The sequence below is a fragment of the Phascolarctos cinereus genome, unplaced genomic scaffold (assembly GCF_003287225.1).
Source record: "Phascolarctos cinereus isolate Bilbo 61053 unplaced genomic scaffold, phaCin_HiC Scaffold_3;HRSCAF=262, whole genome shotgun sequence".
NCBI lineage: Eukaryota > Metazoa > Chordata > Mammalia > Diprotodontia > Phascolarctidae > Phascolarctos > Phascolarctos cinereus.
In genome coordinates this window covers 252,603,752-252,616,334 of record NW_027555736.1, presented here as the reverse complement: position 1 = coordinate 252,616,334, position 12,583 = coordinate 252,603,752, and the positions used below count along the sequence as shown (strand labels likewise).

The window sequence follows — 12,583 nt, the reverse complement described above, 5'->3', positions numbered from 1 at the left end:
TTACTCATCAGATATATGGATAAGGGAAGGATTTAAGACTAAATAAGAGATAGAAGCATGGCAAATAAAATAGATAATTTTGATTACGTAAATTAAAAAAAAATATTTGCACAATCAAAATTAATGCAGCTAAAATTAGAAGGAAAAAATAAAATAAAAAAATTTACAGCTAGATTCTCTGATAAAAGCTTCATTTCTCAAATGTAAAGAAGATTAAAACAAATTCATAAAAATTAGAGCCATTCCCCAACTGATAAATGGTCAAAGGGTATGAACAAGCAATTTTCAGAAGAAATCAAAGTTGTCTAACGTCACATAAAAAAAATGTTTCAGGGTGAGTCCTGGGCTCCAGACCATGAAATGGGCAAGTTCATGAAACCCAGGAAGGTGGTGCTGGTCCTGGCCAAGCGGTACTCCGGGCGCAAAGCTGTCATCGTCAAGAACATTAATGATGGGACCTCCGACAGGCCCTACAGCCATGCCTTGGTGGCAGGTATTGACCGCTACCCTCACAAACTGACTGCAGCAATGGGCAAAAGATTGCCAAGAGATCAAAAATCAAGTCCTTCATGAAAGTTTATAACTACAGCCACCTCATGCCACCTGACACTCTGTGGATATCCCCTTGGACAAAACAGTTGTCAACAAGGGTGACCCTGCACTAAAACATAAGGCAAGGAGGGAAGCCAAGGTCAAAGTTGAGGAAAGGTACAAGACAGGCGAAAACAAGTGGTTCTTCCAGAAGCTACGGTTTTAGAACTACTTTGTTGGTCAGTAAATAAAATGTTTATTAAAAGTGAAAAAAATGCTCCAGATCACTATTGATTACAGAAATGGAAATTAAAACAACTCTAAGGTACCACTTCACACCTATCAGATTGTCTATCATAATATAAAAGAAGGACAAATGCCACAGGGGATGTAGAAAAATAAGGACAATAATGCACTCTTGGTGGAGTTGTGAACTGGTACAGCTATTCTGGATAACAATTTGGAACTATGTTAAAAGGGCTATCAAACTGTGCATACCCAGCCCTACCAACTGCTAGGTCTGTGTCTCAAATAGATCAAAGAAAAAGGGGAAAGACCTATTTGTAAAAAATCTTTATAGCAGCTCTTTTTGTAGTGGCAAAGAATTGGAAGTTGAGGAAGTTAAAGCCCATCAGTCGGGGAATGGCTGAACAAACTTTCTGGTGTGTGATTATGACAGAATACTATTGTACTATAAGAAACAATGAAAGAAATGTTTCAGAAATACCTGGGAAGACTTATATGAACTGATGCAAAATGAAGTGAGCAGAACTAAGAGAATATTGAAACAGCAATATTGTAATGACAGACAATTGTGAAAGACTTAGCTACAATGTTCCAAAGGATGCATGATGAGATATGATACATTTTTCTCCAGAGAAAGAAGTGATGAACTGAGTACAGATTAAAAGATTTCTTTTTCTTTTTTTTTGTGCAACATGGTTAATGTAAAAGTATGTTTTACATGATTTCACGTACATAATTGACATCACATTGTTCATCTTCTTAATGAATTGGGGGAATAGTGTGTGGGCCAGTAAGAATTTAGAATTCAAGGGGACAGCTAGGTAGCACAGTGGATAGAACAGCAGCCCTGAAGTCAGGAGGACTTGAGTTCAAATCCAGCCTCAGACCAAACACTTGACACTTACTAGCTGTGTGACCCTGGGCAAGTCACTTAACCCCAATTGCCTAAAAAAAACAAAAACAAAAAAAAGAATTTAGAATACAAAATAAAAATAAATACACGATAGCTTTATTTGAGTAATGATCACAAAAAAATTGAAAACATCCTGTGAAGGGAAAACATCCTAAACTTGAAGACAGGATATGCAGAGACAACCTTTTTTAAAAATAATATTATATTTTCCCTAATTACATGTAAGAACAATTTTTAACTTTGTTGGGGGTTTTTTGCTTTGAGTTTCAAATTCTATCCCTCCCTCCTCCCCCATCCCCAAGATGGCAAGCAATCTGGTATAGATTATACATGTACAATCATGTAAAACATTTTCCATATTAGTCATTTTGTGTGTGTGTGTGGAGAGAGAGAGAGAGAGAGAGAGAGAGAGAGAGAGAGAGAGAGAGAGAGAAGAGAGAAGAGAGATGAAGGAAGGAAGGAAGGAGGAAGAAGAAGGAAGGAAGGAAGGAAGGAAGGAAGGAAGGAAGGAAGGAAGGAAGGAAGGAAGGAAGGAAGGAAGGAAGGAAGGAAGGAAGGAAGGAAGATACCTCCTCTCTGGAGGTAGGTAGTATTTTTCATCTTGAGTCCTTTGGGATTGTATTGAATTATTGTGTTGCTGAGAATAGCTAAGTCATTCACAGTTGTTCATAATACAGTACTGCTGTTATAATGTACAATATTCTCCTGGTTTGTGCAGAGACAATCTAAAGCTCATAGATTTCCCAGAAGAACACAATAGAACTAAACATCTTAACTCATAATGAAGGAAATAATAGAATAGAAATTCCAAGAATTTCTAAACATAGAAAATTAACTTCTAAAATCAGTTTACACAAGTAGGACCATTTAAAGTTGAGAAGGACCTTTTTTCAAAAGCTCCCCCAAGGCAATTGCCATAATGATGACTAGAGGAAGTACAATGGTATCTGTTCTCAGTCAGAGCTAAGCACAGCTAGTTCTTCTCAATTTGTCCTTTACTAATGAGAATATCTCTCCATTCCCCAAAATTCAGTCCCTCCAGTCTGCTTTGAAGGTAATCTGAGTTCATAAGAAATCCCCTACTAGGCACTGAGAGGTTCAATAAGAGTTCAGCCCAGGATCACAGAGCTAGGATATGTCATAAGTGAGATTTGATTCTTCCTGATTCTAAGACATTCTAAGATTCTAAGTTCTCTCTATTCACCACGGCCCACTGCCTCTTAAAATTATCTCAAGATGGTGACAGGTGCTTCCAGTCCCATTAGTACCTTAAGGACCTGAGCTATTCAGTATTATTCTACTAACTGAATCTGGTTTTTAAAAAGTCATCCAGGACCTAAAAGAGAATATTGGTCATATGTCCTTGCCCTCTCCACCCAAATAATGCTATAAAGAGTGCTGTTGGTTATGCCCAAAGGGCAATCAAATTGCACATACTCTTTGATCCAGCAATAGCACTACTTGGTCTGTATCCCAAAGAGATCATAAAAACAGGAAAAGGACCTACATACACAAAAATATTTATAGCAGTTCTTTTTGTAGTTAGAAAGAATTGGAAATTGAGGAGATTCCCATCAATCGGGGAATGGCTGAAAACTGTGACATATGAATGTAATGGAATACTATTGCTCTATAAGAAATGATGAGCAGGCAGATTTCAGAAAAACATGGATTTACATGAACTGATACAAAGTGAAATGAGCAGAACCAGGAGAACACTGTACACAGTAATAGCAACATTGTGCAATGATCAAATATAATTTAGTTCCTCTTAGAAATACAGTGATCCAAGAAGTCCCCTAGTAGAAATTGGATGAGGCTTAAATTACCAGAGTTGAAGACTTTAAAAAGTTGGAGAGCCTGAAACAGTTTTCCACCATTACCTTCAAGATGTGATTCTTAAGAACATAACATACTCACCTTGTTCACATCTTGCTGAATAGCCACAGGCAGTTTATTCTCTGATCTTCTAAAAGTTGAGGGTGCCCCACAATAAGGAAACACAAAGACTTTCTGGAACTCAGTGGCTCCAATGTGCTTGGCCCTGAAATGAAGTTGGAAAAAAACCAAAGAGAATAAGAAAGACTGAGATGTAAGAACACTCTTTCACAAGAATCTGCTCAAGGAAGTGTTTGAAGACATTAATCAGATTAGACTGGTCTGTGCCAAGGAGGAATTGCCTACATTGAATTTAAGATAGAAGCAGACATGGACAAGGCATTGGTAGAGGAAACAGGGAATTGTGATTGATTGTCAGTCACTCATACTGGACTACATAGAGAAGAAAAGTCAAGGGCAAGAGAATTTAAGAGGTGAGAAGTACAATTACAAGAATGAGAACAACAGTAAGCTGGCAGACTCAAAGACACTGATGCTGAAAAACTTTGCCTACACCACCACTGAAGTCTGCATTAAGTGTTTGAGAAAACAGCATCCATCGACTTGTTCCAGAACAACCAAGGCCAGCCTAAAAGGTATGCATTCATTGAATTTGCCTCCATGGAAGATGCGAAAGAAGCTTTGATTTTTATAACAACATTGAAATTGAAGGCAGAGTCATTTGTCTGGGACAAAGGGACAGAAGACAACTAATACAGCCCAAAGAGCCAGTCCTATAAAACCTTGTTCATCAAAGGTCTGTTCAAAGACACAACAGAAGAAACATTGAAAGATTCACTTCATGACTCTGTGGGGGCCAAGATAGTCACAGACAAGGAATCAGGGTCATCAGAAGGATTTTGTTTCGTAAACTTCAACTCAGAAGGGAAAAAAAGCTGCAAAGGAGGTCATAGAAGACAGGGAGATTGATGGAAACAAAATAACTCCGAACTGGGCCCGGCCCAGTGGCTTTGGAGAGTAAGAAGGCAGTCATGGCAGCTGGTGGTGGTTGTAGAGTTTTCAGTGGCCAAGAAGGAAGTAGAGGAGGTCGAGGAGGCTTTGGTGGCAGAGGCCAAGGAAACTTTGAAGATTGGGCAGTCGAGAAATGTCTGCCAATGCATCCCATTGAACACAGTCGTTTGTGGGGCGTGGTATGGTAAAACAAGTAGGCTGGAGCTGTTACAAAATAGAAGAGATTATAGTGTGGGCCCATTGTCAATATGGACATTGTGGTGCTGGTAATATGTCCGTGAGAACATATGATTCCCCTAACTAAGCGCTATTCCTGCCTATCTGGGCCTCTTGTGCCAGTCAGAGCACCCACCTAATCCAAGCAGTCTTTACCCTATCCCCAGCTGGTGGACTTGCATTCTCCCATCGTAAGACAAGTGGTTTGCCTCTGCTAATCAAAAGCTCCATCAAAATGCACTTGACTGCCTAGGTCAGCCTTCCAACCATTTCCAACCATGTCTATGACAAATCAGTTCCACTCTAGCAAGGGAAAATGGTCCAGTGGTTTCTGAGATCATTTTGGGCAGAATATTAGAATGGTATCTTACTTTCTAACAGCAATGGAGAAGATGAAACTATTGCTATATAACTATGATGAGTACGTATTTATTTGGGAGAGAGCGGATCCCTGAGGTGAGCTGGTAGTTATTCTGATGCTCTAACAGCATCGGGGTAAGAGAGTAGAAAAGGGGCTCCTCTATGCAGGTTTTTAAGGGGCAAGGATTTTGTATCATTTCCCTCATATGGCTTTTAGGGAGCAGGAGGTTTTGATGAGTGAGCCAGGGAATACTGAGAAGTTGGCAGTATTCGGAGAATCTCAGTATCAGTTTAGATTATGGGATAGGTTGTGTGCAAGAAGATTATGACCTGTTGTCCATTTTACTACAGATGACCCTGATGCATGAAGAATTGTTGACTGTGTCAGAAATGCCATCATCATTGCTGTGTTCCTGATATTCTTGGTCCTGCTCCAGCTCATCAGCTAATTAGCTAATTGGTTCATCGTCACTGCCCCGAATTAGGAGACACACTGTGAGCTATGAAGATGTGGCATTGTTCACCACATTAATGAGATCACTGAGACCCAAGACTCAGTCTTTCTCAAGGAAGGAACTAGGGAAGGGGTTGAGAAACTAAGATTACTAGCTTTTGCCCTACACATTTTTCCTTAGCTTTCTTCATGGTGTCTCAGGTAGTGAGAGTTGTCATTATGATTGCTTTCCTTTCTATTTTCCCCTCCTATGCCAGGAAGACCGTCCAGAAAAGCCTTGAAGACATTTAAATGGTGGAAAGTCAGCTTAGAGTGATACGATGGCGGTGGGGTTTTCACCCCATCCCCTTCCCTTCTCTCCCCTTTCCATGAAAGAGGCAACAAAGCTATTTTGGGGACTGGCTCCTACCTTACCTACTGGTCACCTAAGGGCATTTAAAAGTTCCACTCATATGGACTTCTGTAGTCCCAGAGCACTTTATATAGTAGATGTCTAAAGATCACAAGAGTCACTAAACCCCTGCTGTTCAAACACATTTCTATGTAGAGAAGATTCTGTCTATGGAAGAAAAGCGTCATATCCTTTTTGCAGATTCTCGCTGTCTTAGGGCAAAGTAAGCCTCCATCTGTTAATTTCCTGTGAGTTATGAATGCCTCATTTCATCCCAATAACAAACCTGAACTAACAATGTAGTGACATTAAGACCCACCTCTAGCCAAGGGGGTGGAGATGAGCCCCCAAGTCAGCACCAGGACATTCCTCCTCCCCATTCTCTGATGGCATTTGAATCTTTGATTCCAACTAAGACACTGCCTCTCTGCATTTTCTCAGGACATCTCTGATTCCAATAGCCCTGTGACTTTATACAGGCCCTAGAAGGTATGCCCAAGTCCCTGAGTCAATCCTCATGGACTTCTTGTTATATCTAGGGAGGCCTCGTTCATACCTCATGAGCAATTAAAATGTGCTCTCACCTAATAGAGTATTACTTACTCTAAGTTAAGTGAGGTAAATGATTGTCGACCTCAATACCCCCTTTATATACTAAAAATACATTTACATGTGCTTATATAATAAAAATGCAATTTAAATGTAGGAAATACATGAGTATGCTGCTTTGCCATGTAGGTCAGGTATGTACACATGGGTCTGCCTAGATATGGCTAGATCAGAGAAGCAAGAACAGATGCCTAAAGTCTCCTTCCCCTCCTCCTCCAAGAATATTTTGATTTCTTCACAGAGGGAAAGAAGGAGGTTAGGGCTAGAGGTTTTCCACTCTGCTCTCCTCAGAGTAAAGGAGGATACCAAGCTAGAATTATATTTATCTGCTCTTTTAAATTAATTCAAGCTATTCACTGGAAGGTCAAATACTAAAGCTGAAGCTTAAATACTTTGGTCACATGAGAAGACAGAACACCTTGGAAAAGACCCTGAAGTTGGGAAAGATTAAAAATAAAAGCGGATGAGATGGACAGATAATATCATTGGAACAATGAATGTGAACTTGGACAGACTTTGAGAGATAGTGTAGAACAGAAGGGCCCAGTGTGCCATGATCCCTGCGGTCAAGAGTCAGGCACAACTGAAAGACTAAACAGCAATAGGGGCCTTTAAATATTGTTATTCTAGGGGGAATAATTTTTAGGCTCAAGCTGCACTCCTAATCTCCGTCCCTTAGTGGGGAGAGAATGTCCTAAGCTATATGATTTGGTCTGGCTATTGTTCTTTTTCCTTGAAAAGGACCAAAATGATATTACTGTGTTGGGATCAAGGTACAGTTATGTCTAACTGGAGCTGATCAAACCAATATGAGCTTTGAAGGCTCTGCCACAGGTCAGATACACATTTAGAGTGGAAATGGCTCTAAATCTGCACATCTCACATTTCATTTGAGCTACTGCTACTCTGCTTTGCTCGTAGACCGCAACACCTTCTGTGATGTACGCTAGGTGGCCCTGTGCCAGTGTCTCCATTTTTCAAATCAATTCCAAAGTTCTTCAGAGAGATCTTGAAGGGGCAGCTAGATAGCATGTTGGATAGAGCATTGGCCCTGGAGTCAGGAGGACCTGAGTTCAAATCCGGCCTCAGAAACATAACACTTACTAGCTGTGTGACCCTGGGCAAGTCACTTAACTCCATTGCCTAGGCCCCCCCCTGAAAAAGACTAATTTAGAGAGACCTTGAAAGTGTTTTTGTATTACTTCTTCTGACCTCCATGTGAGCACTTACTTTGTGTGAGTTCTCCATAAAGTAGTCTTTTAGGCAAATATACCTCTGGCATTCAGACAATGTGGACAGCCCATATGACTTGTGCTCTCTGCAGTAGAATGTGAATGCTTGGCAATTGCAAGAAAGGACCTCAGTGTCTGGCACCTTATCTTGCCAGGTGATCTTCAGGCTCTTCCTAAGACAATTCAAAGGAAAGTAATTCAGTTTCCTGGCCTGGTGCTGGTATACTGCCCAGGTTTCATAGGCACACAACAATGAGGTCAGCATGACAGCTCTGCAGACCAGTTCAGTAGGCAGTCTAAGACTTCTTTCTCATACTTTCCTTCTGAGACTCCCAAACACTGAGCTAACTCTGGCAATGTATGCATCAATCTCATCATCTATGGGTACATCCCTGGAAAGTATACTGCCAAAGTAAGTGAACTTACCCACAGCATTCAAAATTTCTCCATCTGCTGTAACCCATGGTTCCACACATGGATAGTGTAGTGCTGGCTGGTACAGAATCTCTCTTTCCCTGGTGGTTATTATTAGGCCAAAATTAGCACAAGCAGCAGAGAATCTATCCATATTCTGTTGCATCTCAGCCTCAGCAGCTGCATAGAGTACATGATCGCCTACAAACAAAAAGTTCAAGTTGAATAATTTACTGTCAGTTTGGTAGTTGACCTTGATGCTTTTTTTGTACTCATTGAAGGCATCTGACAACATTGCTGAAAACATCATACTAAAAAGCGTGGGAGCAAGCACATAGTCCTGTTTCATTCCATTGGTGACTGGGAAAGTACAATAGCATCATGATTGATCCAGAACCCATGCAAACGTGCCATCATGAAACTGATGAACTTCTCCAGGCAACCAAAATCCAAGGGGTATATATATTATATATATGCATATGTGTGTGTGTGTGTGTGTGTGTGTGTGTGTGTGTGTGTATACAAGGCTTGACTCCCTTCTCATCAAATGCCAATGGTAAATAAACCCAATTTTACAAGTTGATAACAAAACTAAAATCAGAATGTGTGTGTGTGTGTGTGTGTGTGTGTGTGTGTGTGTGTGTGTGTGTGTGTAGAAAAATCTACAGAAGAACACCAGGTTTTCTCTTGCCTCCAGCTCTACTAACTCCACCCCTCAGGCAGTGATGGAGCAACAACCAAATCATTCTTCACCAATGAGGAGACTATTATGGAAATAGCTATTTAACCAAAAGGTTACATAAAAAGCTACAAGAATGAGGCATTTATTAACATTTAAGAGGTGCTTTTCCTTATGATGCCCTGCATGCTATATCCTAAATTCAGCCATTTTAGAAAATAGGAATGATGCCACATTCCTATTCCGAATAGAGTAAGAAACAATTGACTTGTATCTGAATAGTAAAATGCGTATAATCGTGACATATCTTCAAAGGCAAATGCTTCATACAAGTTAATTTAAAACTTTGATTTATTTAACATTATTATTTAACATTAACATTAAGATAGCCATCAAGTATTTCCTGAATTTGAAACCTTAACAGTGCTGCTTTCATTACCTATGTTTGTTTTCAAGCCTTTATATTTTTTAAATTGTAATTGCTATAACAAGACCAGGCTGGAACATGAGCTAAAAAAAAACCTTATAAAGAAAGAGATTATAGCTTATTTCTCAAGTTTACATCCTCAAAGCATATAGATTTTGTAAATTCTGGGATGAATAAGCAATTTTTGTATTTTCCTTATCTTCCTACCTATTTTCACCATCCATTAATGAATTCAGTCATCCTAGAGGGAAAAAATAACTTTCACTTCAATAGACAAAAGGTGGTATGCGCATCTCTCAGACAAAATTGGAGTTTCAGTTTCTTCTCAGGCCAATATTATTTTATTCCAAGGAGATAATTTACTCATATTCAGTCAACCTCTCCAAACTGACTTGCTTTTAAAAAATTTCCCTTTTCACTGATCTTTTGTGGAGGTTAGGTTTTTTTTAATAATTTTATCTATTCCAGCCTTTGTCTTGACAAGCTACTAATACTCTGTAGCATTCTTTTATTTCAAAGAAGGCCACTGCAAATCTAAAAAGGGATTTTTACAGCATTTTTAGTTGTTAAATGTTGAATTAATACGGATGTAATGTGCTTTTCAAACTTCCTTTTATCCTTGTCCTCTTTAAATACAATCCAGTTTCTTAGGCAAGACAAGCACATGTGAGTGTAAACTGAGGAAGAAGGAAAGGATTAGAAAGAAAAGAATTTAGCTTCAAGGATAAGCTTACAATATTTGGACTCTGTGAGCACGCTGCTTAGTTTTGTATATTTGGGTACTTGTGATATTTGTATTTCTTTGAGCATCCAGTATAATGGGTTTTATTGGCATTGTGTGAGTCTGTGAAGAGTGCCAGTTCTGCGTGGTCTTTGCTCAAGCAGTGTGACATGGATAGCGGAAATCACACTTGGGTGTGTTGTGTACTTGTGTGTTTCACTGATAATACTCAAGCACATCTTCTAATAACTCCACTCTAATAAGTCCACTCATTTGGTGTGAATTGGCATAGGAGAGCCTCACACTGGTGTTTGTGAGAACTCCAGTTAGGGATGCCGAGCTCCATTTCCATCCCTTTCCATCTCCTCCCATTTCCTCTCAACCCCTCCCTGCTAGTGCGTTGCAACATCTTCAGACGCAGAGAACTGCACCCAGCCAACGGGGCCTCCCAAAGCTCCAACCTGCAGCCCAGGGCACAGCCACAGTTGCTAGAAAGGAGACCAGCAGCGGCAGCAGCAGCAGCAGCATCACTACTAGGTGTATCGCTATGGCCAAGAGTCGCAGGGACAGAAACAGCTGGGGTAGGTAGCAAACAGTACTTTCTCCCTGTAGTCTTCTCTAGACTCAGAACTTGATATTTCTAACCAGTGCTTCTAAAATGGGGAGGGAAGAAAACCGCGGACTTGGCTCCAGCTGTTGTATTGCAGGGCTGGGCGAAAGCAGTTAAGAGTGTCTGCTGCTCGCCTTTTAAGTGTATGAATTACGGCTGAAGTAAAACCATCTCCCATTCTCACTCCATTGGGCATGGGCCTAGTATAAGCTGCTGCTGCGTCTAGGTCTAAGCCTACGTTCTTCCTCCCCTTCCTAATGCAGTCCCAGCATTTGAACAAACAGTCTTTCCTGGCGGTCTTACGAGATATGCTTGGGATTGACTACCAAAAAAAAAAAAAATTGAGGGAGTGGGGCGGTAATGGTGTCATTGACTAAGAGGAGGTGAGAGAATATTGCAGCAAGAGTGCAGACCACTTTGGGCCAAGAGCCTTGGGTGAGCAGCCTACGTCCTCTGGGCCTGAGCTTCCTGGGCTGCCGGGGTTAGGGTGTGGGGCGGAGGGAGGATTTGAGATAGGGGAGGAGAAAGGAATGGAGGGGGTACAGAACAAGATTACTGAGCTCCTGCCTGCAGCAGCAAAGCAGAATGCCGTTCTTTCTCTCTGATTGCAAGCTTGCGATCTGTCATAGACTCGATCCTATCTAGAAGAGAGAGGGTTGCTACCTTTTAGGCAGTCCCTTCTCTTCGAGGATGCTTTCATTGGGGGAGGAGAGCTTTTAGAAAGAAAAGCGCAGCGCAGTGAGAATGCATCTTTCCTTCGCTCCTGCCCCCCACGGGTCTGACATCCTGGTTTTAGGCTGCTTTGTTTCGCGATTTTCCCCTGCAGGATACTGAGCTCGTGATTCCGAGTCCGCCTGGGAGGGGTGAGGGAGAGAGTGAGAAGCTTAGTGGGCTCCCTCTGTTAGAGGTGGGCGGTACTCTCCCAGGCCGACCGAGCCAGTGCAGCGATGTGAAAGCAAGCCCAGCCCCACCCGCTTGATGCTCCGGAAGCGGATGATGCAGTTTTGCTCCTGACCAAGGGCTCCTACCTTTTCTTTGAACAGCCTAGTTAAGGCTGCTGCAGTCATAGGGATAACTCATTCATACAAAGCACTGCAGCCTTATTATGTCACTATGACAACAAAGAGAGAGTATCGTTTTGACTCTCTAATAAGATTTTATTTTTAATTAGGGAAATTTCATCGTTCTGACCTAGGGGACCTAAGTTTAATTTTATGTGGTACTTTTTTAACATATATGTTTAATATAGATATATGTGTATGTGGGGGTGTGGGTGTGGATAGATGGATGGATAGATAGATAGATAGATAGATAGATAGATAGATAGATAGATAGATAGATAGATAGATAGATAGATGCCTCTTTTGTTCTGTGCTTTTGATTTTCCTCGGGGCTACTTCTGTAGGCAAGGCATAAATTGGGGCATATCTCAAAGGAATGTACTGAAAGTGAATGGATTGTGAAGGAGCTCAGGAATATAAGATAAAAACATTTGGGCCTATGAATAACCAAATCTTAGCCTTAGGGAGTTCTATTGTTGCAGTAATAACTAAACATCTTTCTCAACTGCTAAAAATCTGGTGGATTTTTATCAATATTCATACACTTGACCTGCGTGCAATTTAAGAACACTATGGATATACTGTACTCCTCTGCTCTCTGGACACTGACCTTTCCTGGCTATCTATCTGTCCAGCTGAATCATCATCCAGTTTGAGCCTTCTAGTCACAAGTGTTTCTTCAGGCTCAGTCCTCAGGTTGTTTTTCTTTGTGGTCTCATTGACTAACATAAGGTCAATCATCATTTCCATTTAGATGACTTAAATCTTTATGTCTACCACTAATCTCTTTCCTGAATGTTAGTTCCAAGTTTCCAGTTTCTTACTGGATATCTCCACCTGCATGTTTTAAAAGCATCTCAAAGTTCTTT

General features: G+C 40.8%; 1 protein-coding gene and 1 pseudogene across 2 annotated transcripts in view; both read left to right on the top strand.

Moving 5' to 3' along the window:
* Nucleotides 1–360: 360 nt before the first annotated feature.
* Nucleotides 361–806, top strand: LOC110220692 (large ribosomal subunit protein eL27 pseudogene; annotated as a pseudogene).
* Nucleotides 807–10,342: 9,536 nt separating this feature from the next.
* ATL1 (atlastin GTPase 1) overlaps nucleotides 10,343–12,583 on the top strand; it is a 91,722-nt gene continuing 89,481 nt past the window's right edge. Inside the window, exon 1 of one of the 2 annotated variants that reach the window (XM_021004651.2) lies at nucleotides 10,343–10,624. In XM_021004651.2, the coding sequence (XP_020860310.1) occupies nucleotides 10,591–10,624 (34 nt within the window). In that variant the 5' untranslated portion in view covers nucleotides 10,343–10,590. The remainder of the gene's footprint in view (nucleotides 10,625–12,583) is intronic. The other variant, XM_021004650.2, reaches the window with a different exon arrangement.